Raw genomic sequence first — 27,732 nt, 5'->3', positions numbered from 1 at the left:
ATGGCAAATGCTGAGGCAGGCAAGAAGATCTTTGTTCAAAAATGTGCTCAGTGCCACACAGTGGAAAAAGGTGGAAAACACAAGACTGGTCCAAACCTCTGGGGCCTTTTTGGCAGAAAAACAGGACAAGCACCAGGATTTTCTTATACCGATGCAAACAAAAACAAAGGTAAAAACTAGGCAATTGTTGGAGAGAACCAGAAGCTTTGTAGCAAAGAAGAAGGCACAGGATTTGATATAATAATTTCCTAATTTGCAGAATTAAAAATGAAATCCACATGTTTATATTATGGAAATATTGATTTATGTCATAAGATCTGTGTTTGGATAACTGGTCATCTTTTTTTTTTTTATAAATTTATTTATTTATTCTTGGCTGCATTGGGTCTTCGTTTCTGTGCGAGGGCTTTCTCTAGTTGCGGCGAGCGGGGGCCACTCTTCATTGCGGTGCGCGGGCCTCTCACTATCGCGGCCTCTCTTGTTGCGGAGCACAGGCTCTAGACGCGCAGGCTCAGTACTTGTGGCTCATGGGCCCAGTTGCTCCGCGGCATGTGGGATCTTCCCAGACCAGGGCTCGAACCCGTGTCCCCTGCATTGGCAGGCAGACTCTCAACCACTGCACCACCAGGGAAGCGCCTGGTCATCTTTTTGATCAGAGAAATTAGCAGTCCTCTGTGGCATAAATTTTTTGCCTATACAAGGAACTTCATTTTATGCAATACGTATATCTTGAAAAAGCATGAGCTAAATTAAAAAAAATCATGTTTTAATGGCATAATGGCAATTTTTTATTTCTAGTAGTGATTCTTAGCAGGGTGTGGGGAATGTTATATAGTTTGAAAAAGTATATTCAATCATTTCTTTGTTGGTGGAAAGTGTGTAGATGACAGTTAATTTTAGGATTGAAATTCAAAATGGTTGCAAAAGACTAATATCTTTGCAAAGCAATTTATTACTCTTGGAGATATCTATATCTCTATATATTTACATATATAATTAGCATTCACTTAAAAATAGGGTACAACTCTATTTTTTAAGCTGTTCTTGGTGTACAGAATGGACTTGAGGACAGGGTGGGTGGGGAAGGGTAAGCTGGGATGAAGTGAGAGAGTGGCATGGACATATGTACACTACCAAATGTAAAATAGATAGCTAGTGGGAAGCAGCTGCATAGCACAGAGAGATCAGCTTGGTGCTTTGTTACCACCTAGAGGGGTGGGGTAGGGAGGGTGGGAGGGAGACGCAAGAGGGAGGAGATATGGGGATATATGCATACATATAGCTGATTCACTTTGTTGTACAGCAGTAACTAACACAACATTGTAAAGCAATTTTACTCCAATAAAGATGTAAAATTAAAAAAAAAAATTGTTCTTGGTATCTCAGCATTTCTTACAGGCCCAAATTTCAGATCACTACTACACCACTGTTTGGAAAGGTTTTTATTTTACGTTGTTTTGTTTTATTTTATTTTATTTACTTTTCTTTCTATTTTTCTAATTGAGATGAAATTCACATAACATACAATTAGCCATTTTAAAGTGTAAAATTCACTAACATTTAGTGTATTCACAGTGTTGTACAATCACCACCTCTCTTTAGTTTCAGAACTTTTTCATTATCCCAGAAGAATCCCTGTACCCATTAACTAATCACTTTCCATATCCTCCTACCCCCATCCTTTGGTAACCACTTACCTGCTGTCTCTATGGATTTGTCTACTCCAGATATTTCATATAAAGGGAATCATGTAATACATGATCTTTTATGTCTAGCTTCTTTTGCTTAGCATATTTTCAAGATTCATTGAAGTTGAAGCATGTATCAATACTTCATTCCTTTTCTATGGCTGAATACTATTCCATTGTATGTATATATCACAATTTGTTTATCCGTTCATCAGTTGATAGACATTTGGATTGTTTCCACCTTTTACCTATTGTGAATAGTGCTACTATGAACGTTTGTGAAAAAGCGTTTAAGTTCCTGTTTTCAGTTACTTTTGATCTGTACCTAGGAGTGGAATTGCTAGGTCAGTTAACTACCTTTAACTTTTTGAGGAAAGGTCAGATTGTTTTCCACAGTGGCTGCACCATTTTACTTTTCCATCAGCAATGTAGGAGGATTTTTATTTCTCTGTATAGTCACCAACACTTGTTCTTTTCTTTTCTTTCTTTTTTTTTTTTAATTGCCATCCTAGTGGGTATGAAGAGGTGCCTGGTGAGTTTGCTTTGTATTTCCTTAATGATGCATAATACTGAGCATTGTTTCATGTGCTTGTTGGCCATTTGTATATTTTCTTTGGAAAAATGTCTGTTTATATTCTCTCCCCATTTTTTATTTGGGTTGTTTGCCTCTGTTGTCAAGTTGTAAGATTTTTTATGTATTCTGGACACTAAACCCTTATCAAATAAGTGACTTGCAAATATTTTCTCCTATTCTGTAGATTGTCTTCATTTTTTAAAATAATGTCTTTTGATGAACAGTGATTTTTAATTTGTATGAAGTCCATTTATCTATTTTTGTTGTTGATGTTGCTTGTGTTTGGGTGTAAAATCTAAGAATCTATCATGAAATCTAAGGTCATAAAGATTTACCCCATGTTTTCTTCTAATAGTTTTATAGTTTTATCTCATATTGATATTTAGGTCACTGACCTACTTTTAATTAAAATTAATTATCATTAATTTTTTATATAGAGTGAGGTAGTGGTCCAACTTCATTGTTTTGCATGTGGTTATCTAGTTTTCCTAGCACCATTTGTTGAAGAGATTCTTTTACAGTTGAATGGTTAAAAATAATTTTACAGCCTTGTTGAAAATCAATTGGCCATATGTGTTAGGGTTTACTTCTGGACTTTCAATTCTCTTCCATTTGTCTGTACATCTATTCTTATACTAGTGCTACACTGTTTTGATTACTGTAGCTTTGCAGTAAATTTTGAAATTGGGAAGGATGAGCCCTCCAACTGTGTTTTTATTTTTCAGTATTGTTTTGGCTATACAGGGCCCTTTGCAATTCCATGAGTTTGAAGATCACCTTTTCCATTTCTGCAAAAAACGCCTATGGAATTTTGATAGAGATTGCATTGTATCTGAAGATTGCTTTGGGGAGTATTGCCATTTTAACACTATTAATGTTACATTCTGTGAACATGGGATACCTTTCCTATTATTTAGGTCTTCTTAAATTGAGCAGTATTTCGTAATTTGCAGTGTGCAAGTCTTTCACCTCCTTGATTAAATTTATTCCTACCTATTTTATTCTTTTAGGTACTATTATTAATAGAATTGTTTTTAAAATTTCCTTTGCAGATTGTTCACTGCTTGTGTGTAGAAACAGCTGATCTTTGTATGTTGATCTTGTACTGTGCAACTTTGCTAAATTCATTTATTAGCTCTAGTAGATTTTTTGTGGATTCTTTACAATTTTCTGTATAGAGAATTATGTCACCTGTGAATAGAGATAGTTTTAGTTCTTCCTTTCCAATCTGAGTAGCTTTTATTTCTTATTCTTCCCTAATTGCTCTGGCTAGGACTTCCGGTAGAATTCTGAATAGCTCTGGGGAAAGTGAGCATCTTTGTCTTGTCTTGTTTGTTTTTTGGTTTCTTTTTTAATTTATTTATTTTATTTACTTATTTTTGGCTGCGTTCGGTGTTAGTTGCTGCGCATGGGCTTTCTCATGTTGCGGCAAGTGGGGGTTACTCTTCGTTGCGGTGTGCGGGCTTCTCGTCGCGGTGGCTTCTCGTGTTGTGGAGCATTGGCTCTAGGCATGTGGGCTTCATTAGTTGTGGCACACGGGCTCAGTAGTTGTGGCTTGTGGGCTCTAGAGTGCAGGCTCAGTAATTGTGGCACATGGGCTTAGTTGCTCTGCGGCACGTGGGATGTTCCCGGACCAGGGATCGAACCCGTGTCGCCCGCATTGTCAGGCGGATTCTTAACCACTGTGCCACCAGGGAAGCCCCTTTGTCTTGTTCTTGATCTTAGGGGGAAAGCTTTCAGTTTTTTACCTTGAATATGGTGCTAGCTGTGGGTTTTCCATAAATCCTGTTTTTCATGTTAAGCAAGGTCCCTTCTATAGCTGGATGTTTTTATCATGAAAAGGTGTTGGATTTTGTTAAATGCTTTTTCTGCATCTGTTGAGATAATCATGTGTTTTTTTTCCCTTTTGCTCTATTAATGTGGTATATTATGTTGATTTTCTTGTGTTGAACCATTCTTGCATTCCTGGGATAAATCTCACTTGGTCATAATGTGTTATTCTTTTAATAGGGCAGTTGGATTTAGCTTGCTGGTATTTTGTTGAGGATTTTTGCATTAGAGATATTTGTTTTTTAATTTTCTTGTGATGTCTTTATCTGGGTTTGGTGTTTGGAGAAATTTTAAATATAAATTATTGGCAGCTGTAAGTCCTCTTCATAAGTGATTTGAATTTAGTATTTAAAAATTTCTTGGGGCTTCCCTGGTGGCGCAGTGGTTGGGGGTCTGCCTGCCAATGCAGGGGACATGGGTTCGGGCCCTGGTCTGGGAGGATCCCACATGCTGCGGAGCGACTGGGCCCGTGAGCCACAATTGCTGAGCCTGCGCGTCTGGAGCCTGTGCTCCGCAACAAGAAAGGCCGCGATAATGAGAGGCCCGCGCACCGCGATGAGGAGCGGCCCCGCTTGCCGCAACTAGAGAAAGCCCTCGCACGGAAACGAAGACCCAACACAGTCATAAATAAGTGAATAAATGGGTAAAAATTTAAAAAAAAAAATTTCTTAATAGGTTTTTTAGTGCTTGTATAGACTAAAGTACCTCATTTGATTGAGCTTTGCAGACCATGTTGCAGGAGAAAGGCTTTAATAAGGTGAGTTGGCATCTTGTGCATTATTTTTTATTTTTGAGTGCACATATAGTAGCTTACACTTTGTCAAAAGAGGGATTCTATTTATTTCAACCTGTGTTAATGTTTCTAGTAAGATAGTGTTTGCAGTTGGTTTCAGTCTGTTGCGGTTTTTGTTTGTTTTTGTGAAACTTATACAGGCATACCTTTATTACACTTCGCAGACGTTGCAGGCTTGTGGCAACCCTGCACCATGCAAGTCTCTCAGTACCATTTTTCCAACAGCATTTGCTCACTTCGTGTCTCTGTCACATTTTGGTAATTCTCACAATATTTTAAACTTTTAAATTATTATTTTACTTGCTATGGTGATCTGTGATCAGCAGTCTTTTTTTTTAAACATCTTTATTGGAGTATAATTGCTATGGTTCTTATTATGATTGCAAGATGCACTTTACTTTAGCAACAACCATCAGGAAACTTTGAAAAAAACAAAGTTTATTACTCACAGATCCTGGAGGGTACACAGCATGTATGGGGCTACCCAGTGCGGTATCAGGTAGAAAGAGAGCGTGGGCTTGGGGTTTTGCTTTTATTGGGGTTGAGAGTGGGGTGCCTAGGGTTTTGTGGGTTCACTCTTTATTGGTGAATTTAAAATATAAAAGCAGGAATTAAAGCATGGGAAGGGAAAAAGCAAGCCAGTCAGTCAAATGGTCAGTTATATGGGTCTACCTTTCTGAAAAAAGGGAACTTCATGGGTGGGCATCCTTACTCTTTACTTGTATAGCTGGCAGTGCATTTATTCAAGATGGATGTATTTGAAGGGGATGCCTCAGCAATTAAAAGCTTAATGTCCAGCACTTACATTACAATCAAAAAGGCTAATTGTCAGTTACTTACACTACAGATAGATAAGATGTAAAGAAATTTTTGTTACCTAGAATTTTGGGGAAAGAAACTTATAGATAGTCAAATGGCTTGATTAAAACAAAGTTCACACATGTCTAGATTGTCAGTTTTTTTGTGTATGTGAAAATAAGATACTTTTCATTTTCTCAAAGCCTTGAGAGCAATACAGTTTAGTAGGATGGAGAGCTGGCAAAGCCATTTGTTCCTAGACTTGGGTGTCCAAGCAAACTAGGATGGCGTGGGGAGTATATGGTAAGTCTGTTTTAGAGCACTACTGCTACATCTTAGCATTTGAGGATGGTAATAGTTTCCTAGGGCTCCTGTAACCAAGTACTATAAATTAGGTGGCTTAAAATAGTGCAAATTTATGGCTTCATAGTTCTGGAGGCTAGAAGTGCAAAATCAAGTTGTTGGCAGGGCCATGCTCTTTCTGAAACCTGAGGGCAATCTTCCCTTGCTTCTTCCTAGCTTCTGGTGGTTTGCCAGTAAACTTGGTGTTTTGGGCCTACAGCTGCATAACTCTAGTCTCTACCTTCATTGTCATATTGTCCCTGTGTGTCTCTGTCTTCACATGGCCTTCTTACAAGGATACTAGTAAAATTGGATTGAGAGACCTATCTTACTCAGTGTGACCTCTTTTCAACTTAACTAAAACACACCTGCAATGACCTTATTTCCAAATAAAGCCACATTCTGAGGTACCAGGGGTTAGGGTCTCAGCATAACTTTATTCAGGGGACACCCACAATAAAGGACCACATACATGTCAAATAAATACATAGATAATTGATAAAAATACTTATATTAAAACAACATGGAATAAAATTTAATCTTTGCCAAGTCAAGGGTGTTTATCACTTTCTTAAACATCAGTGTAGTTGTTAGTAATACAATATCATTGTATTTAGTATATGCAGAAATGCTGGTTAGTAGATATTCTATAATAAAGAATTGTCGGGCTTCCCTGGTGGCGCAGTGGTTGAGAGTCTGCCTGCTAATGCAGGGGACACGGGTTCGAGCCCTGGTCTGGGAAGATCCCACATGCTGCGGAGCGACTAGGCCCGTGAGCCACGCTACTGAGCCTGCGCGTCTGGAACCTGTGCTCTGCAACGTGAGAGGCCCGCGCACCGCGATGAAGAGTGGCCCCCACTTGCTGCAACTAGAGAAAGCCCTCGTACAGAAACGAAGAGCCAACACAGCCAAAAATAAATAAATAAATAATAATTAAAAAAAAAAAAAAAAAGAATTGTCTGGTCTTTGTCTCAGGTTCCTGGGAGGGATCTCTGAAACCTTGGAATTTCCCAGTGATAGGAGCATCTTTGTTACTCAGGGTTGGGTTCTGGGACTACAGCCTGTGTTTATGCTAATGAGATGACTTGTGGTAGGCTCCTTGATAGTTTCAGGATGGGGACTGGGCAAGCTGGAAAGGCCAACCATGTAATTAGAGAACTGGGGCTTTGGGCTAGGTGATATCAATCTGACCTCCAAGGATAGAGGACAGGGGCTGGAGATTGAGTTCAAGCACATGGCTAGTGATTCAATCAATCATGCCTATGTAATGAAACCCCAATAAAAACTCTGGCCACTTTCAACTGAAAGCTCTACTTGAGCTTCCTGGTTGGTAAACACATCAATGTACTGGAGGGGGATGAGTCATGATTCTACAGGGCCGGGGCCAGGAACCTCTGTGTTTGTGACTTTCCCAGACCTCACCATCTGGGTCTCTTCATTTGGCTGGTACTGATTTGTATCCTTTATAGTAAAACTGTAATTTTTAAGTAGTGCTTTCCTGAGTTCTGTGAGTTGTTCTTGCAAATTATAAAACCTAAGGGAGTCCTGGGAACCCTTAAATTTGTAGTCAGTTGGTTAGAAGTTTGGATGGACTGGGGACCCTGAACTTGCCACTGGTGTCTGAAGTGAGGCAGTCTTGTTGTGGACTTTGGGGTCTGTGCTAACTCCAGGCAGTTAGTATGAGAATGGAATTGCATTTATTGTAGTAGGATTTACAATTGATAGACTATTGAATAAATCAGTCTTAAACTTGCATTTATTGTGTGCATTTATATGGCTCTTTAACTTTTAAAGTAATATTTTTCTATAGTGTCATTTTATTATTTTATTATCCTATTATAAGAGCAGTCAACTTTTGAAGTCCTGATTTTTAGAACAGTTATAACCTAATGTTTGTCCCTCTAGCTGCCAATATTTTAAAGACTTTTGCTTATTAACATTGATTTAAAATCATATTAAAGCTTATTACAAATATATCTTTTATTATAGGTTTTTATCAAAGATAAAAGGCTGTATATGGCTTGGCTTTAACATTATTTAATAATTAGAAATAAAATTTCCCTGAGTCAGATTGTTTAATTAATATTTATGACTTATTTGGGGATATAATATTATTATTTGTTAGTTCTACTAATGAAATAAGAATAATAAGTAGCAGAATGAAATTAGACTCTTATTGTTCACCACTGACAAAAATTAATTTGAAATGGATTAAAGATTTAAACACAAGACCAGAAACCATAAAACTTCTAGAAGAAAACATAGGGAAAAGTTCCTTGACATTGGTCTTGACAGTGATTTTTTGGATATGACACCAAAAGCACAAACAACAAGAGCAAAAATAAATAAATGGGACTATATTAAACTAAAAAGGTTCTGCACATCAAAAGAAACAGTCAACAAAATTAAAAGGCAACCTACTGAATGGGAGAACATATTTGCAAATCATATATCTGATAAAGGGTAAATATCTAAAATATATAAAGAACTCATACAACTCAATAGAGAAAAAACCAACCAGATTAAAAAATGTACAGAGGAACTGAATAGACATTTTTCCAAAGAAGACATATAGATGGCCAACAGATACATGAAAAGGTGCACATCATTACTAATAATCACGGCAATGAAAATGAGATTATCACCTTACACCTGTTAGAATGGCTTTTATCAAAAGACAGGAAATAGCAATTATTGGGAAGGATGTGGAGGAAAGGGAACCCTTTTACACTGTTGGTGGGAATGCAAATTGGTAAGCCACTGTGGAAAAAATATGTAGTTTCCTCAAAAAGTTAAAAATAGACCTACCATATGATCCAGTAATCCCACTTCTGGGTATATATTCAAAGGAAATGAAAACAGAATCTTGAAGAGATATCTGCACCACCATGTTCATTACAGCATTATTTACAATAGCCAAGATATTGAAATATCCTAAGAGTCCATCAGTGGATGAATGAATAAAGAAGATGTACTGTATATACACAATAGAATATTATTCAACCATGAGAAAGAAAGAAATCCTGCTATTTACAACAACTTGGATGAACGTTGAGGGCATTATGCTAAGTGAAATAAGTCAGACAGAGAAAGACAAATACTGTATAATACCACTTATATGTGGAATCTAAAAGAGCCAAGCTTAGAAAAATAGAAAGTAGAGGGGTAGTGACCAAGGGTGGGGAGTTAGGGTAATGGGGAGATATTGGTCAAAGGGTACAAACTTCCAGCTATAGGATTAACAAGTTCTGGGTATCTGATGTATAACATGGTGATTATAGCTAATAATACTGTATTATATACTTGAAAGTTGCTAAGAGAGTATATCTTAAATGTTCTCACTACAAAGAAGAAATGGTAATTATGTGATGGGATGGAGGTTTCTGCTAATGCTATGGTGGTAATGATTTTGCAATATATAAATGTATCAAATTAACATATTGTACACCTTAAATTTATAGAATGTTATATATCAGTTATATCTCAGTAAAGCTGGAAAAAATAATGTAAGTAGCTTACTAGGTTAATTGAACAGGGTTTTAAAATAATATTATTTAGAATAAATAAAGATTTAAAAAATACTTTAGGACAGCTTGATCAAAGACAGACTTGATAAGAAGAGCCAAGAAGTCAGTAGTTCAGTTTTAATACAAATTCTGGAAAACTGTCAACCATAGTTTATTTTCCATGTATGGTATTTCTGTTGGAAATAATTACACCATTTTAGTTTTCAAAAGAATAAGGAAATTCTCATATTTTAAAGAAGATTGTTCCATATGACTTGCTTAGAGTATAGTTTTACAAAATTCATGATTGTGGCAATAATTTTATATTGTGTGGTTTTAAAAAATTGTAGCTAAATATGTATAACATAACATTTACCATTTTAACCATTTTTAAGTGTACAGTTCTGTAGCATTAAGCACATTCACATTGTTCTGCAACCATCACCACCATCCATCTCCAGAAGTTTTTTATCTTCCCAAACTGAAACTCTGTACCCATTAAACAGGCCCTGGAATCCCCCATTCTATTTTGTCTCTGAATTTGACTACTCTAGGTACCTCATATAAATGTAGTCACATAGTATTTGTCTTCTTGTGACTAGCTTATTTCATGTAGCATAATGTCTTTAGGGTTTATTCATGTTGTTCCATGTGTCATAATTTCCATCCATTTAAAGGCTAAATGATATTCCATTGTATGTATATACCACATTTTGTTTATCAATCAGTGGACACTCTGGTTACTTCCAATTTTGGCTATTATGAATAATGATGCTATAAACATGGGATATAAATATTTGTTCATGTTCGTGCTTTCATTTCCTTTGGGTGTAATACCCAGAAGTGGAATTGCTGAATCATATGAAAATTCTGAGTTTAATTTTTTGAGAAATAGCTGTACCATTTTCCATAAGGGCTCTATCATTTTATGTTCCCACCAGCAATACGTAAGGATTCCAAGTTCTCCACATCTCAGATAACACTTGTTATTTTGTTTTTTGTTTGTTTGTTGATAATAGCTTTCCTAATGGGTGTGAAGTGATATCTCCTTGTGGTTTTGGTTTGCATTTCCCTAAAGATAGTGATGTTGAGCATCTTTATTGTTTTTTTTTTTTAAACATCAGTAAATGGATACAATTTTTCTTTTGAGAATAGTACTTTATACATATTATTGAATAACTATATGCCGTTTGCATTTTGGGGGCAATGATAATTGAAACAAATCGAATTAACTCATGATTTGCCCAGGGTTGTGTGCTAACAAGTGATATGACTAAGATTCAGACTCAGGTCTTCTTCGGCCTTTAATGAAATCATATCATGGGGTTAACATATTTGCTGAACTAACTTATTATTATTATTAATTTTTATCATTTTCCTTTTGTCATGTCAGATCTGTTAAAATAAGCAGTAGGACACATAAAATTATAAATGTACTAATAATTTAAAAAATATTTTGAAATCCATTTATATTATATGAAAATTCAGATAGTTCAAAAGGATACTTCCCAGTATGAGTGATAGGAAATTATGTATATTCATGTCTCCCTATCCTCCCCTATTCCTTTCCCTTTACCAACTAATTTTATATGGTAGTATTATTCTTTATAATTTTAGTGGCTGTATTCATACTTTAAGTTATATTGTATGCCTCTATTATTTTATTTAAATACTTTAAGCAATATCTGTCTATTCTTCACTCTGAAGGATAAGGGAATCAAAGTGGTTGATTTTTTCATACTCTTAACTGAGCTACTTATGTTGTTATTTCTGCTTTGACATGATACGTATAATTTATATCCTATGTAACTATAATTACCACAGTTGCTTTAACATTGTCCTACATTTAGATTGTATTAGTGCTTATTCCCAGCTTTTACCACAGTGTCTATATTTATTTTTTGGTTGGTAGAAGATTATCTATCAGTAGTTATGCCAAGAAAGAATTACTGGAACCATATTACCCCAGTTCTTGACGTTTGAAAAGATCGATGGATTCCCATTACACTTGAATTGTTTGGCTAGACGTAAAATGATTGGATGATACTTTTAATTCCTCAGGATTTCGTATGCTTCATGTTGAATTTTTCTTTGGAGAAATCTGAAGCCAGGCTGATTGTTTTCCATTATAAGTTACTTGGTTTTATTTTTATTTTACTCTTTTCCCCCTAAGTTTCAGTAAACTTCGTATTGAAATTTAGTAATTTACTAGGCTGTGTATAAGCCTTGGTTTATCTGTTTCAGATTTTCCTGGGACATGTGTTCTTCCAATTGGCAGATTCAGGATTTTTTTTTTTCTTAACATTTTTATTGGAGTATAATTGCTTTACAATGGTGTGTTAGTTTCTGCTTTTTAACAAAGTGAATCAGCTATACATATACATATATCCCCATATCTCTTCCCTCTTGCATCTCCCTCCCTCCCACCCTCCCTATCCCACCCTTCTAGCTGGTCACAAAGCACCGAGCTGATCTCCCTGTGCTATGCGACTGCTTCCCACTAGCTATTTTACATTTGGTAGTGTATATATGTCCACATATACACTACCACTCTCTCACTTTGTCCCAGCTTACCCTTCCCCCTCCCCGTGTCCTCAAGTCCATTCTCTAGTAGGTCTGCGTCTTTATTCCCATCTTGCCCCTAGGTTCTTCATGACCATTTTTTTTTTTTTTTTTAGATTACGTATATATGTGTTAGCACACGGTATTTGTTTTTCTCTTTCTGACTTACTTCACTCTGTATGACAGACTCTAGGTCCATCCACCTCACTACAAGTAACTCAGTTTCGTTTCTTTTTATGGCTGAGTAATAATCCATTGTATATATGTGCCACACCTTCTTTATCCATTCATCTATTGATGGACACTTAGGTTGCTTCCATGTCCTGGCTATTGTAAATAGAGCTACAGTGAACATTGTGATACATGACTCTTTTTGAATTACGGTTTTCTCAGAGTATATGCCCAGTAGTGGGATTGCTGGGTCATATGGTAGTTCTATTTTTAGTTTTTTAAGGAACCTTCCTACTGTTCTCCATAGTGACTGTATCAATTTACATTCCCACCAACAGTGTATGAGGGTTCCCTTTTCTCCACACCCTCTCCAGCATTTATTGTTTGTAGATTTTTTGATGATGGCCATTCTGACCGGTGTGAGATGATATCGCATTGTAGTTTTGATTTACATTTCTCTAATGATTAATGATGTTGAGCATCCTTTCATGCGTTTGTTGGCAATCTGTATTATCTTCTTTGGAGAAATGTCTATTTAGGTCTTCTGCCCATTTTTGGATTGGGTTGTTTCTTTTTTTGATATTGAGCTGCATGAGCTGCTTGTATATTTTGGAGATTAATCCTTTGTAGTTGCTTCGTTTGCAAATATTTTCTCCCATTCTGAGGGTTGTCTTTTCATCTTGTTTATGGTTTCCTTTGCTGTGCAAAAAAGCTTTTAAGTTTCATTAGGTCCTATTTATTTTTATTTATTTATTTATTTTATTTTTTTAAAATAAATTTATTTATTTATTTATTTATTTATTTATGGCTGTGTTGGATCTTCGTTTCTGTGCGAGGGCTTTCTCTAGTTGTGGCAAGCGGGGGCCACTCTTCATCGCGGTGCACGGACCTCTCACTATCGCAGCCTCTCTTGTTGCGGAGCACAGGCTCCAGACGGGCAGGCTCAGTAATTGTGGCTCACAGGCCCAGCCACTCTGTGGCATGTGAAATCTTCCCAGACCAGGGCTCGAACCCGTGTCCCCTGAATTGGCCGGCAGATTCTCTACCACTACGCCACCAGGGAAGCCCCTATTTTTATTTTTATTTCCAATTCTCTAGGAGGTGGGTCAAAAGGGATCCTACTGTGATTTATGTCATAGAGTGTTCTGCCTATGTTTTCCTCTAAGAGTTTTATAGTGTCTGGCCTTACATTTAGGTCTTTAATCCATTTTGAGTTTATTCTTGTATATAATGTTAGGGAGTGTTCTATTTTCATTCTTTTACATGTAGCTGTCCAGTTTTGCCAGAACCACTTATTGAAGAGACTGTCCTTTCTCCATTGTATATCTTTGCCTCCTTTGTCATAGATTAGTTGAGCATAGGTGCGTGGGTTTATCTCTGGGCTTTCTTTCCTGGTTTCTTGATCTATGTTTCTGTTTTTGTGCCAGTACCATATTGTCTTGATTACTGTAGCTTTGTAGTATAGTCTGAAGTCAGGGAGTCTGATTCCTCCAGCTCCGTTTTTTCCCCTCTAGACTGCTTTGGCTTTTCGGGGTCTTTTGTGTCTCCATACAAATTTTAAGATGATTTGTTCTAGTTCCGTAAAAAATGCCATTGGTAATTTGATAGGGATTGCATTGAATCTGTAGATTGCTTTGGGTAGTATAGTCATTTTCACAATATTGATTCTTCCAATCCAAGAACATGGTATATCTCTCCATCTGTTGGTATCATCTTTAATTTCTTTCATCAGTGTCTTATAGTTTTCTGCATACAGGTCTTTTGTCTCCCTAGGTAGGTTTATTCCTAGGTATTTTATTCTTTGTTTGCAATAGTAAATGGGAGTGTTTCCTTAATTTCTCTTTCAGATTTTTCATCATTAGTGTATAGGAATGCAAGAGATTTCTGTGCATTACTTTTGTATCCTGCAACTTTACCAAATTCATTGATTAGCTCTAGTAGTTTTCTGGTAGCATCTTTAGGATTCTCTATGTATAGTATCATGTCGTCTGCAAACAGTGACAGTTTTACTTCTTCTTTTCCAATTTGTATTCCTTTTATTTCTTTTTCTTCATTGATTGCCATGGCTAGGACTTCCAAAACTATGTTGAATAACAGTGGTGAGAGTGGACATCCTTGTCTGGTTCCTGATCTTAGAGGAAATGCTTTCAGTTTCTCTCCATTGAGAATGATATTTGCTGTGGGTTTGTCGTATATGGCCTTTATTATGTTGAGGTAAGTTCCCTCTATGCCTACTCTCTGGAGGGTTTTTATCATAAATGGGTGTAGAATTTTGTCGAAAGCTTTTTGGCATCTACTGAGATGATCATATGGTTTTTCTCCTTCAATTTGTTAATATGGTTTATCACATTGATTGATTAGCATACACTGAAGAATCCTTGCATTCCTGGCATAAATCCCACTTGATCATGGTGTATGATCCTTTTAATGTGTTGTTGGATTGTGTTTGCTACTATTTTGTTGAGGATTTTTACATCTATGTTCCATCAGTGATATTGGCCTGTAGTTTTCTTTTTTTGTGACATCTTTGTCTGGTTTTGGTCTCAGGGTGATGGTGGCCTTGTAGAATGAGTTTGGGAGTGTTCCTCCCTCTGCTATACTTTGGAAGAGTTTGAGAAGGATAGGTGTTAGGTCTTCTCTGAATGTTTGATATAATTTGCCTGTGAAGCCATCTGGTCCTGGGCTTTTGTTTTTTGGAAGATTTTTAATCACAGTTTCAATTTCAGTGCTTGTGATTGGTCTGTTTATATTTTCTATTTCTTCCTGGTTCAGTCTCGGAAGGTTGTGCCTTTCTAAGAATTTTTCCATGTCTTCCAGGGTGTCCATTTTATTGGCATAGAGTTGCTTGTAGTAGTCTCTTAGGATGCTTTGTATTTCTGCAGTGTCTGTTGTAACTTCTCCTTTTTCATTTCTAATTTTATTGATTTGAGTCCTCTCCCTCTTTTTCTTGATGAGTCTGGATAATGGCTTATCAATTTTGTTTATCTTCTCAAAGAACCAGCTTTTAGTTTTATTGATCTTTGCTATTGTTTTCTTTGTTTCTATTTCATTTATTTCTGCTCTGATCTTTATGATTTCTTTCCTTCTGCTAACTTTGGGTTTTGTTTGTTCTTCTTTCTCTAGTTGCTTTAGGTGTAAGGTTAGATTGTTTACTTGAGATTTTTCTTGTTTCTTTAGGTAGGCTTGTATAGCTATACACTTCCCTCTTAGAACTGCTTTTGCTGCATCCCATAGGTTTTGGATCGTCGTGTTTTCATTGTCATTTGTGTCTAGGTATTTTTTGATTTCCTCTTTGATTTCTTCAATGATCTCTTGGTTATTAAGGAACGTATTGTTTAGCCTTCATGTGTTTGTGTTTTTTACGTTATTTTCCCTGTAATTCATTTCTAATCTCATAGCTTTGTGGTCAGAAAAGATGCTTGATATGATTTCAATTTTCTTAAATTTACTGAGGCTTGATTTGTGACCCAAGATGTGATCTATTCTGGAGAATGTTCCGTGTGCACTTGAGAAGAAAGTGTAATCTGCTGTTTTTGGATGGAATGTCCTATAAATATCAATTAAATCTATCTGGTCTATTGTGTCATTTAAAGCTTGTGTTTCCTTATTTATTTTCATTTTGGATGATCTGTCCATTGGTGTAAGTGAGGTGTTAAAGTCCCCCACTATTATTGTGTTACTGTCAATTTCCTCTTTTATAGCTGTTAGCAGTTGCCTTATGTATTGAGGTGCTCCTATGTTGGGTGCATATATATTTATAATTGTTATATCTTCTTCTTGGATTGATCCCTTGATCATTATGTAGTGTCCTTCCTTGTCTCTTGTAACATTTTTTATTTTAAAGTCTAGTTTATCTGATATGAGTATTGCTACTCCAGCTTTCTTTTGATTTCCATTTGCATGGAATATCTTTTTCCATCCCCTCACTTTCAGTCTGTATGTGTCCTTAGGTCTGAAGTGGGTCTCTTGTAGACAGCATCTATATGGGTCTTGTTTTTGTATCTATTCAGCAAGCCTGTGTCTTTTGGTTGGAGCATTTAATCCATTCATGTTTAACGTAATTATTGATAAGTATGTTCCTATGACCCTTTTCTTAATTGTTTTGGGTTTGTGTTTGTAGGTCCTTTTCTTCTCTTGTGCTTCCCACTTAGAGAAGTTCCTTTAGCATTTGTTGAAGAGCTGGTTTGGTGGTGCTGAATTCTCTTAGCTTTTGCTTGTCTGTAAAGCTTTTGATTTCTCCATCAAATCTGAATGAGATCCTTGCTGGGTAGAGTAATCTTGGTTGTAGGTTCTTCCCTTTCATCACTTTAAGTATATCATGCCACTCCCTTCTGGCTTGCAGAGTTTGTGCTGAGAAACCAGCTGTTAACCTTATGGGAGTTCCCTTGTATGTTATTTGTCATTTTTCCCTTGCTGCTTTAAATAATTTTTCTTTGTCTTTAAGTTTTGCCAGTTTGATTAATATGTGTCTTGGCGTGTTTCTCCTTGGGTTTATCCTGTATGGGACTCTCTGCACTTCCTGGACTTGGGTGGCTATTTCCTTTCCCATGTTAGGGAAGTTTTCGACTATAATCTCTTCAAATATTTTCTCTGATCCTTTCTCTCTCTCTTCTCCTTCTGGGATCCCTATAATGGGAATGTTGTTGCATTTAATGTTGTCCCAGAGGTCTCTTAGGCTGTCTTCATGTCTTTTCATTCTTTTTTATGTAGTCTGTTCCGCAGCAGTGAATTCCACCATTCTGTCTTCCAGGTCACTTATCTGTTCTTCTGCCTCAGTTATTCTGCTATTGATTCCTTCTAGTGTAGTTTTCATTTCAGTTATTGTATTGTTCATCTCTCTTTGTTTGTTCTTTAATTCTTCTAGGTCTTTGTTAAACATTTCTTGCATCTTCTCGATCTTTGCCTCCATTCTTATTCCGAGGTCCTGGATCATCTTCACTATCATTATTCTGAATTCTTTTTCTGGAAGGCTGCCTATCTCCACTTCATTTAGTTGTTTTTCTGGGGTTTTATCTTGTTCCTTCATCTGGTACATAGCCCTCTGCCTTTTCATCTTGTCTGTCTTTCTGTGAATGTGGTTTTTGTTCCACAGGCTGCAGGATTGTAGTTTTTCTTGCTTCTGCTGTCTGCCCACTGGTGGTTGAGGCTATCTAAGAGGCTTGATGGGAGGCTCTGGTGGTGGGTAGAACTGACTGTTGCTGTGGTGGTCAGAGCTCAGTAAAACTTTAATCCACTTGACTGTTGATGGGTGGGGCTGGGTTCCCTCCCTGTTGGTTGTTTTGCCTGAGGCAACCCAACACTGGAGCCTACCTGGGCTCTTTAGTGGGGCTAATGACAGACTCTGGGAGGGCTCATGCCAAGGAGTACTTCCCAGAACTTCTGCTGCCAGTGTCCTTGTCCCATGGTGAAACAGAGCCACCCCCCGCCTCTGCAGGAGACCCTCCAACACTAGCAGGTAGGTCTGGTTCAATCTCCCCCGGGGTCACTGCTCCTTCCCCTGGGTCCCGATGCACACGCTATTTTGTGTGTGCCTTCCCAGAATGGGGTCTCTGTTTCCCCCAGTCCTGTCAAAGTCCTGCAATCAATTCCCACTAGCCTTCAAAGTCTGATTCTCTATGAAATCCTCCTCCCGTTGCCACACCCCCAGGTTGGGAAGCCTGACGTGGGGCTCAGAACCTTCACTCCAGTGGGTGGACTTCTGTGGTATAAGTTTTCGCCGGTCTGTGAGTCACCCACCCACCAGTTATGGGATTTGATTTTACTCTGATTGTGCCCCGCCTACCGTCTCATTGTGGCTTCTCCTTTGTCTTTGGATGTGGGGTATCTTTTTTGGTGAGTTCCAGTGTCTTCCTGTCAATGATTGTCCAGCAGCTAGTTGTGATTCTGGTGTTCTCGCAAGAGGGAGTGAGAGCACGTCCTTCTACTCTGCCATCTTGGTTCCTCCCTCCTTTTTCATTTTCTAATTCTGTTGATTTGACTCTTCTCCCTTTCTTTCTTGATGAGTCTCGCTAGTGGTTTATCAATTTTGTTTATCCGCTCAAAGAACCAGCTTTTAGTTTTACTGATCTTTGCTATCATTTCCTTCATTTCTTTTTTATTTCTTTTTGATCTGATCTTTATGATTTCTTTCCTTCTGCTGACATTGGGGTTTTTTTGTTCTTCTTTCTCTAGTTCCTTTAGGTGTAAGGTTAGGTTGTTTATTTGAGATGTTTCTTCTTTCTTGAGGTAGGATTGTATTGCTGTAAACTTCCCTCTTAGAACTACTTTTGCTACATCCTATAGGTTCTGGGTCATCGTGTTTCCATCGTTATTTATTTCTAGGTTTTTTGATTTCCTCTTGGATTTCTTCAGTGATCTTTTGGTTACTTAGTAGTGTATTGTTTAGCCTCCATGTGTTTGTATTTGTTACAGTTTTTTTCCTGTTATTGTTATCTAGTCTCATAGATACTAGAGAGATCTATGATCTCTTCTCTGTGGTCAGAGAAGATACTTGATACGATTTCAATTTTCTTAAATTTACCAAGGGTTGATTTGTGACCCAAGATATGATCTATCCTGGAGAATGTTCCGTGAGCCCTTGAGAAGAAAGTGTATTCTGTTGTTTTTGGCTGGAATGTCCTATAAATATCAATTAAGTCCATCTTGTTTAATGTATCATTTAAAGCCTGTGTTTCCTTATTTATTTTCATTTTGGATGACCTGTCCTTTGGTGAAAGTGGGGTGTTAAAGTCCCCTACTATGATTGTGTTAATGTCAGTTTCCCCTTTTATGGCTGTTAGCATTTGCCGTATGTATTGAGGTGTTCCTATGTTGGGTGCATAAATATTTACAATTGTTGTATCTTCTTGGATTGATCCCTTGATCATTATGTAGTGTCCTTCTTTGTCTCTTATAATAGTATTTTTTTAAAGTCTATTTTGTCTGATACGAGAATTGCTACTCCAGCTTTCTTTTGATTTCTATTTGCATGGAATATCTTTTTCCATCACCTCACTTTCAGTCTGTATGTGTCCCTAGGTCTGAAGTGGGTCTCTTGTAGACAGCATTATACAGGTGTTGTTTTTGTGTTCATTTAGCCAGTCTGTGTCTTTTGGTTGGAGCATTTAATCCATTTACATTTTTGGTAGTTATCGATATATATGTTCCTATGACCATTTTCTTAATTGTTTTGGGTTTGTTATTGTAGGTCTTTTCCTTCTCTTGTGTTTCCTCCCTAGAGAAGTTCCTTTAGCATTTGTTGTAAAGCTGGTTTGGTGGTGCTGAATTCTCTTAGCTTTTGCTTGTCTGTAAAGTTTTTAATTTCTCTGTCGCATCTGAATGAGATCCTTGCTGGGTAGAGTAATCTTGGTTGTAGGTTTTTCCCTTTCATCACTTTCATTATGTCCTGCCACTGCCTTCTGGCTTGCAGAGTTTCTGCTGAAAGTTCAGCTGTTAACCTTATGTGGAGTCCCTTGTATGTTATTTGTTGTTTTTCCCTTGCTGCTTTTAATATGTTTTCTTTGTATTTAATTTTTGATAGCTTGATTAATATGTGTCTTGGCGTGTTTCTCCTTGGATTTGTCCTGTATGGGAGTCTCTGTGCTTCCTGGACTTGATTATTTCCCTTCCCATATTTGGGAAGTTTTCAAGTATAATCTCTTCAAATATTTTCTCAGTCCCTTTCTTTCTGTCTTCTTCTTCTGGGACCCCTATAATTCGAATGTTGTTACATTTAATGTTGTCCTAGAGGTCTCTGAGACTGTCTCAATTCTTTTCATTCCTTTTTCTTTATTCTGCTCTGCGGTTGTTATTTGCACTATTTTATCTTCCAAGTCACTTATCTGTTCTTCTTCCTCAGTTATCTTGCTATTGATTCCTTCTAGAGAATTTTTAATTTCATTTATTGTGTTGTTCATCATTGTTTGTTTGCTCTTTTGTTCTTCTAGTTCCTTGTTAAACGTTTCTTGTATTTTCTCCATTCTATTTCCAAGATTTTGGATCATCTTTACGATCATTATTCTGAATTCTTTTTCAAGTAAACTTCCTATTTCCTCTTCATTTGTTTGGTCTGGTGGGTTTTTACCTTGCTCCTTCATCTGCTGTGTATTTCTCTGTCTTCCCATTTTGCTTAACTTACTGTGTTTGGGGTCTCCTTTTTGCAGGCTGCAGGTTCATAGTTCCTCTTGTTTTTGGTTTTTCCCCCCAGTGGGTAAGGTTGGTTCAGTGGGTTGTGTAGGCTTCCGGGTAGAGGGGACTGGTGCCTGTGTTCTGGTGGATGAGGCTGGATCCTGTCTTTCTGGTGGGCACGTCCATGTCTGGTGGTGTGTTCTGGGGTGTCTGTGACTTTATTATGATTTTAGGCAGCCTCTCTGCTAATGAGTGGGGTTGTGTTCCTGTCTTGCTAGTTGGTTGGCATAGGGTGTCCAGCACTGTAGCTTGCTGGTTGTTGAGTGGAGCTGGGTCTTAGCGTTGGGTTGGAGATCTCTGGGTGAGCTTTGGCCGTTTGATATTACACGGGGCCGGGAGGTCTCTGGTAGACCAATGTCCTGAACTCAGCTCTCCCACCTCAGAGGCTCAGGCCTGACACCTGGCCAGAGCACCAAGACCTTGTCAGCCACACGACTCAGAAGAAAAGGGAGAAAAAGAAAGAAAGAAATAAAGAAAAAAAGAAATAAAAAAAAATAAAATAAAGTTATTAAAATAAAAAATATTATTAAAAATTTAAAAAAATAATAAAAGAAAGAAGAGAGAAACCAAACCACAAAACAAACCCACCAATCATAACAAGTGCTAAAATCTATACTAAGATGAAAAACCAGACAGGCAGAACCCTAGGACAAATGGTAAAAGTAAACCTATACAGAGACAATCACGCAAAGAAGAATACAGTTACACACTCACAAAAAGAGAAAAAGGAAAAAATATATATATATTTATAAAAACAAAAAAGGAAGAGAGCAACCAAATCAATAAACAAATCTACCAATGATAATAAGCTCTAAATACTAAACTAAGACAAACATAAAACTAGAAACAAATTAGATGCAGAAAGCAAACCCCAAGTCTATAGTTGCTCCCAAAGTCCACCGCCTCAGTTTTGGGATGATTCCTTGTCTATTCAGGTATTCCACAGATGCAGGGTACATCAAGGTGATTGTGGAACTTTAATCTGCTGCTCCTGAGGTTGCTGGGAGAAATTTCCCTTTGTCTTCTTGTTCGCACAGCTCCTGGGGTTCAGCTTTGGATTTGGCCCCACCTCTGCATGTAGGTCGCCTGAGGGCATCTGTTCCCGCTCAGACATTATGGGGTTAAAGTAGCAGCTGATTAGGGGGTTCTGGCTCCCTCAGGCCGGGGGGAGGGAGGGGTATGGAATGCGGCGGGAGCCTGAGGCAGCAGAGGCTGGCGTGACATTGCTACAGCCTGAGGCGTGCCATGTGCTTGCCTCAAGAAGTGATCCCTGGGTCACGGGACCCTGGCAGTGGCAGGCTGCACAGGCTCCTGGGTGGGGAGGTGTGGATAGTGACCTGTGCTTGCACACAGGTTTCTTGGTGGCTGCAGCAGCAGCCTTAGCATTTCATGCCCGTCTCTGGTGTCTGTGCTGATAGCCGCGGCTCACGCCCGTCACTGGAGCTTGTTTAGCCGGTGCTCTGAATCCCCTCTCCTTGCGCACCCCGAAACAGTGGTCTCTTGCCTCTTAGGCAGGTCCAGAGGTTTTCCTGGACTCCCTCCCAGCTAGCCGTGGTGCACTATCCTCCTTCAGGCTGTGTTCTCGCAGCCAACCCCAGTCCTCTCCCTGGTACCTGACCTCTGAAGCCCGAGCCTCAGCTCCCAGCCCACACCTGTCCCGGCTGGTGAGCAGACAAGACTCTCAGGCTGGTGAGTGCTGGTCAGCACTGATTCTCTGGGAATCTCTCCGCTTTGCCCTCTGCACCCCTGTTGCTGCGCTCTCCTCCGTGGCTCTGAAGCTTCCCCCCCGCCCACCCCCCGTCTCCGCCAGTGAAGGGGCTTCCTAGTGTGTGGAAACTTTTCCTCCTTCACAGCTCTCTCCCTGAGGTGCAGGTCCCGTCCCTGTTCTTTTGTCTCTGTTTTTTCCTTTTTCTTTTGCCCTACCCAGGTGTGTGGGGAGTTTCTTGCCTTTTGGAAGGCTGAGGTCTTCTACCAGTGTTCAGTAGGTGTTCTGTAGGTGCTGTTCCACATGTAGGTGTATTTTTGATGTATTTGTGGGGAGGAAGGTGATCTCTACGTTTTACTCCTCCATCATCTTAAAGGTTCCCATATTTATTTATTTATTTTTAATTTTTATTTATTTATTTAGTTAGTTTTGGCTGTGTTGGGTCTTCGTTTCTGTGTGAGGGCTTTCTCTAGTTGCGGCGAGCAGGGGCCACTCTTCATCGCAGTGCACGGGCCTCTCACTGTCGCGGCCTCTCTTGTTGCGGAGCACAGGCTCCAGACGCGCAGGCTCAGTAGCTGTGGCTCACGGGCCTAGTTGCTCCGCGGCATGTGGGATCTTCCCAGACCAGGGCTCGAACCCGTGCCCCTTGCATTGGCAGGCAGACTCCCAACCACTGCGCCACCAGGGAAGCCCTATTTATTTATTTTTTTAAAATAAATTAATTTTTCAAAAATAAATTTATTTATTTTTCAAAAATAAATTTATTTATTTATTTATTTTACATTTTATTTATTTATTTATTTTTGGCTGATTTGGGTCCTTGTTGTTCTGCGCCGGCTTTCTCTAGTTGCACTGAGTGGGGGCTACTCTTTGTTGCAGTGCACTGGCTTCTCGTTGCAGTGGCTTCTCTTGTTGTGGAGCATGGGCTGTAGGCACAGAGGCTTCAGTAGCTGTGGCACGTGGGCTGAGTAGTTGTGTCTCACGAGCTCTAGAGCACAGGCTCAGTAGTTGTGGTGCATGGGCTTAGTTGCTCTGCGGCAGGTGGGATACTCCCGGGCTAGGGCCTGTGTCCCTGCATTGGCAGGCGGATTCTTAACCACTGTGCCACAGGGGAGGTCCCAGTACCGTTTGTTTAGATTCCATATATGTGCTTTAGCATACGGTATTTGTTTTTCTCTTTCTGACTTACTTCACTCTGTATGACAGACTCTAAGTCCATCCACCTCATTACAAATAATAAAGACCTTTTCTGAATCCATGGGAATGTGCTCCTGATTTTTTCTGCTTAGTGTATATAATTTCTGTTGTGTATATTTCATTTAACTTTTTTTTATATTCCTTTCTGCTGTGTGTGTGTATGTTGTGTGTGTGTGTTTTCAGTACTCTTCCATGGTGATTCCTTTCTGATTACTACTCATCTTTTGATTAGGACAATTTTTCCTTGATTGGTTATTTGCAGAAGGACAGTAAGAGTGAGGGTCTGAGTGTTCCAGTTGGTTATAAGATCTTCCTCACCCACAGTTAGGTGTTAGAGCTACATGTATGTGTGTATGTTTGCTGCGGGGTTATTTGGCTCTTCAGCTGACAAAGGCTGGCAGCTCCAGGGTTATCCAACACCTCAAGTTTCTCTTTTATCCTATAACAAGGTAGAATCTTTCTTTTAAAGATGTGTTTTCTTCTTTACTCCTGGCTCCCCTGGCCCTCCATGGTATCAAATTGAATTTAGGGAGACTTTTGCAGCCAGCCAATATGTACTCTACTCTTTTTGGGCCAAACAGAGGGTTATGACTCTGCCCCTCAGGATTTGTCACCTATTTTGGAGAACTTTTCTCTTCTTTCGAAATTAGTGAAAAGTGTCCTCTCACTCTGGTCCAGGTTTTATGTCCTTGGTAGTCTTCTAATTGTATCAAGTTTGGTGGTAGAGGCACTCACTCATAAATTTTATTGAAAGTGGAACTAGCATTTCTGTTTCTCTTTGTTCATGTTCTTTTCAACTGGCTTCAGAAAGGAAAAACGTTAGATGCAACCTCTCTCTCTCTCATTGTAAAACTGGATTCCTGAAATCATAGGTTTTTGATAGAGATCCTGACAGAGGCAGCTTGGTGTGATTGGGAAAAAGACAAAACAACATGGAAATATAAGTTACTAGTCACCAGTTCTTTACTCTATGTAGCCTTGTCATCTTAGGGTAGGTTATTATCCTCTCTTTGGGTCATCATTTACTCATCTGCAAAATGAGGATTTGGGTTAATTGATCTCTAAGATAGAAGGAATTCTCTGTGATTCTAGGAGGATGGCATACTGCTTAGGCCCAACATGTCTGGGTTGGTAGTTCATTGGTGTACCTTAGATAATCTTAAACAGCCTTGGATTTCTACAAAGAAGCCCAAGAGTAGATCACCGAAGACTAATTTTGGAATTTTCTTGTAGGTCAGAAACTAAGTATTCTCAGTTGTAATAACCTTCCTACTGAGTCCAAGAGTAATCTTTTGTTCACAAATGTGGGTCACATCAGAAAGTAAACGTTACAAATGTAACTTCACAAACTTAAAGCTTAATTTTCACCTTCATAGGTGTTATCTGGGGAGAGGAGACTCTGATGGAATATTTGGAGAACCCAAAGAAATATATCCCTGGAACTAAAATGGTCTTTGCTGGTCTTAAAAAGAAGAGTGAGAGAGAAGATCTTATTGAGTATTTGAAACAGGCAACATCTTCATGAAATGCTCTTACAACTTAAAAATTATTAGCTGTAAGCCAAATTTTTCCAATTTCAAATATTGCATGTTTGAAGAAGTCATATTTGACCTTTCCTGATCAGCTTGTAGTAAGTTTAACATTTTAAAATAAAAGTTGATATTTTTGGTTGTGTGTAATCTACTGATCAAATGTCCTTCAGAGTCTGAGCTTGATTTTATCTGGTCGCTAAGGATGTGGACAAGGTCAGGATGGAGGAAGAGAGGGAAGGAAACTGAAACTTATTGCTCTTCAGTAGTCTCTACATGCACAAATATTTTATAGGCCTAGCAACTGCTGTTGATGATGGAGATAGCTTCCACGTACTTATTTCTCTGCAATTTAAATGTAAATATAGCAGACATTAGGTTTAATTTTCATTAAGCTGTTTGGTTATATGTTTGCCTTTTATTATAGACAATACTTAAAGTAACTTTAAGGGAAAAGAAGTAGGGAAAATGAAGTCAAGTATGTGATCTTATCTTAGGAATATTATTGGGGAAAAAAAGCCAATTGTTGACCATGGGTGACATAAAATAAAACCTAGAGAGAAGGAGAAAAGCATGTTCCATGTTAATATGCGTTTATATCACATAACATTCTTTTTCTGAATTAATGTTTTTATGATGCCCTTCTAATCCTGAGTAATATAAGGCTGGACTATAGGGAGGGATAGCAGGGACCCTGAGAGAGAAGGAGAAAGAAAAACAACCCTCACCCTAAATGTGAAAGACCTCCCACTTCACAGTAAGTGGGAATGAGGCATGGTGGGGCAGGTCCACAACAGGGCCCGTGTGGAAGGGAACAGTGGCTCTGAGATGGCCCCTGAAGTGGCTTTGAAATCCTACAAGTACTCTGTCACCCAAACGATACAGCCCTGTACAAGGAGAAGCTGTTTCCTTACCGAAGAGGTGGATAATGGACTGGTCAGGGTGATATTGGGTGAGGATAAGATATTCATTATCTCATTTCCACTTCACAACAACACCTCTGTAAGGTGAAGTTTACCTTCTACAGGGAGACTTAGAGAGATCTGGTGCCAGAACCAAAACCTAGATCTTCTACTCCAGTTCTTGGTGACTTTTCAACATATCATAGGAATATGTTAGCTAGTTAACTTATTAGCAAATGCCACTACTGAGAAGATATTCCTGTCAGAAAGTTTCCAAAGTGAGGGGAATGTGGTTGAAAAAGCTGTGATTTCCAGAAGGTTCCTCTAAATCATTTAAGTGCCTGGGATCACTCTTAATACTCTGGCAAGTGGGAGACAATGAACTCCTCCTGGAGCCCAGGGCCGGTGCTGAATAGGAGAGTGTGTCCCTGCGGGCCAAGAGAGGGCCTTAGGCAAAGCTGACCTTGTGACTTTCTCCCTGGAGGAGTTCTTTGATGAGGGCAGAGACATCTGTAGGGACTCCAAGCATGTATTAAGGATGTTGCCAGTGTCAGAGCTGAGTTGGGTTTCCAGGGATGTAGAACTGGGTGACACACCCTGTGTTCTAATTTGCATGAGACATAGAGCTCTGTGAGAAAGAGCTTGAACTCAATTCAGATTTATAATTATAGTTCAGATTTATACAGTCGTGATAGATAAACTTGGTGGTACTGAGTAAAAGCCACATTGCACAGGAGCAAGAAGGCCTCCTGTTTGGAGTTTAAATACTTTTTGTCTTAGGAATAGTAGAAAGGAGATAGTGTGAGAAGAGCTGAAATGATAAAACGTAGTTGGTGGAAATGGAGAAGCATTAAGTAGATATTTTTCCATTTAAAAAATTGTTCAGCTAGTGATAAGGTGTTGAGTGTTCTTTTACATTTTATGTTTGTCTAGGTAAGAGCAAAGTAAGTACCTCTTTGCTGGTAGAAATGTTTCTAATATTAGATAGGAAAAAAATTTGGAGGAAAATTTGCAAATAAATACAGTAATTAAAATTCTGTATTTTCATAGCCTTTATCACTGAATGAATATATGTCGACTTTGAGAGGCTTAAATCCATCTTTGGATCAATTTACAGTACATGAAGGAACTTCTGGGCACTGTGATAATTTGATATTGTGGCAATTTAGCGAAGTTGGAACTGTGTTTTCCAGAGCTCTCTTCTCTGTATGGTTCCTGGTTAGGGCTGGTCACATGAGAAATCTGCCTGAGATTTGGAAAGCAGCAGTTAAGCGGAAGCCTATACATTTGTAAGCTCTGTGTAGGGTCCCAGGTGCAACTCATACTTGTTGTCACTACAGCAGCCTTTGGGTGGTGGGGCAGCAGCTGGGCACTCAGTGCCTCCAACTCCTACCAGATCTTTTTCAGCTTTTCTGAGTCCTAGACCAGGGGTTCAGGGTATGTGCTGCTTTGAGGGGGAAGGCTTAGGTCAGGTCATCCATATAATCAAGGTGTGAAATGGTGAGAAACAGACAACACTGGTACCAGTTTGTCCTCACACGTTTGTCCTTGCTCTCCGTAGTTTGTTCTAGGCTCTTCTTCCTGACTCCCTGCCCTGCTGACCTACAGGTTCATCACCAGATGCAGAGACAGTAACCTTCCGTAATCTTCACCAGCTCCCCTTTGTGGTCTTAGGAACTTTGATCCTTTAGCTGTCCGTTTCTGAGACGTCATTTATTTCCTTAGCTTCTCCGCAAATTGTGTAAGGTCTAATCTCTGTAGTAATTCCCTTATTCACATCACTCATAGTGGTAGTGGTCCTGCTTTCCTGGTCAAACCCTAACTGCTATAGGCACCATATCTGTGCAACATACCTTCTTGTGAATAACAGGACCCTCTAGGGGAATTACTCTCTCAGTGCTCTTCAAGCTAAATTTGGTGTACCTTGACAGAGCAAAGGAGAGAATAATTAACTTTACAGTGACCTAAT

At 38.8% G+C, this 27,732-nt stretch overlaps 1 protein-coding gene across 1 annotated transcript; it reads left to right on the top strand.

The window, feature by feature from the left end:
* Positions 1-24,857, top strand: LOC132368570 (cytochrome c 2). Its single transcript, XM_059927273.1, has 2 exons — positions 1-169; positions 24,709-24,857. Exons 1-2 carry the CDS (start codon positions 1-3, stop codon positions 24,855-24,857), a joined length of 318 nt encoding a protein of 105 aa, XP_059783256.1.
* The last annotated feature ends 2,875 nt before the right edge of the window (positions 24,858-27,732 follow it).

The sequence above is a fragment of the Balaenoptera ricei genome, chromosome 7 (assembly GCF_028023285.1).
Source record: "Balaenoptera ricei isolate mBalRic1 chromosome 7, mBalRic1.hap2, whole genome shotgun sequence".
NCBI lineage: Eukaryota > Metazoa > Chordata > Mammalia > Artiodactyla > Balaenopteridae > Balaenoptera > Balaenoptera ricei.
The sequence above is the reverse complement of the archived record's forward strand: the minus strand, read 5'-3'. Positions and strand labels throughout refer to the sequence as shown.

Coding starts and splice junctions, on each gene's coding strand:
- LOC132368570 (XM_059927273.1), top strand. CDS start 1: ATGGCAAATGCTGAGGCAGGCAAGAAGATCTTTGTTCAAAAATGTGCT. Junction 170..24,708: donor CGATGCAAACAAAAACAAAG/GTAAAAACTAGG, acceptor TCACCTTCATAG/GTGTTATCTGGGGAGAGGAG.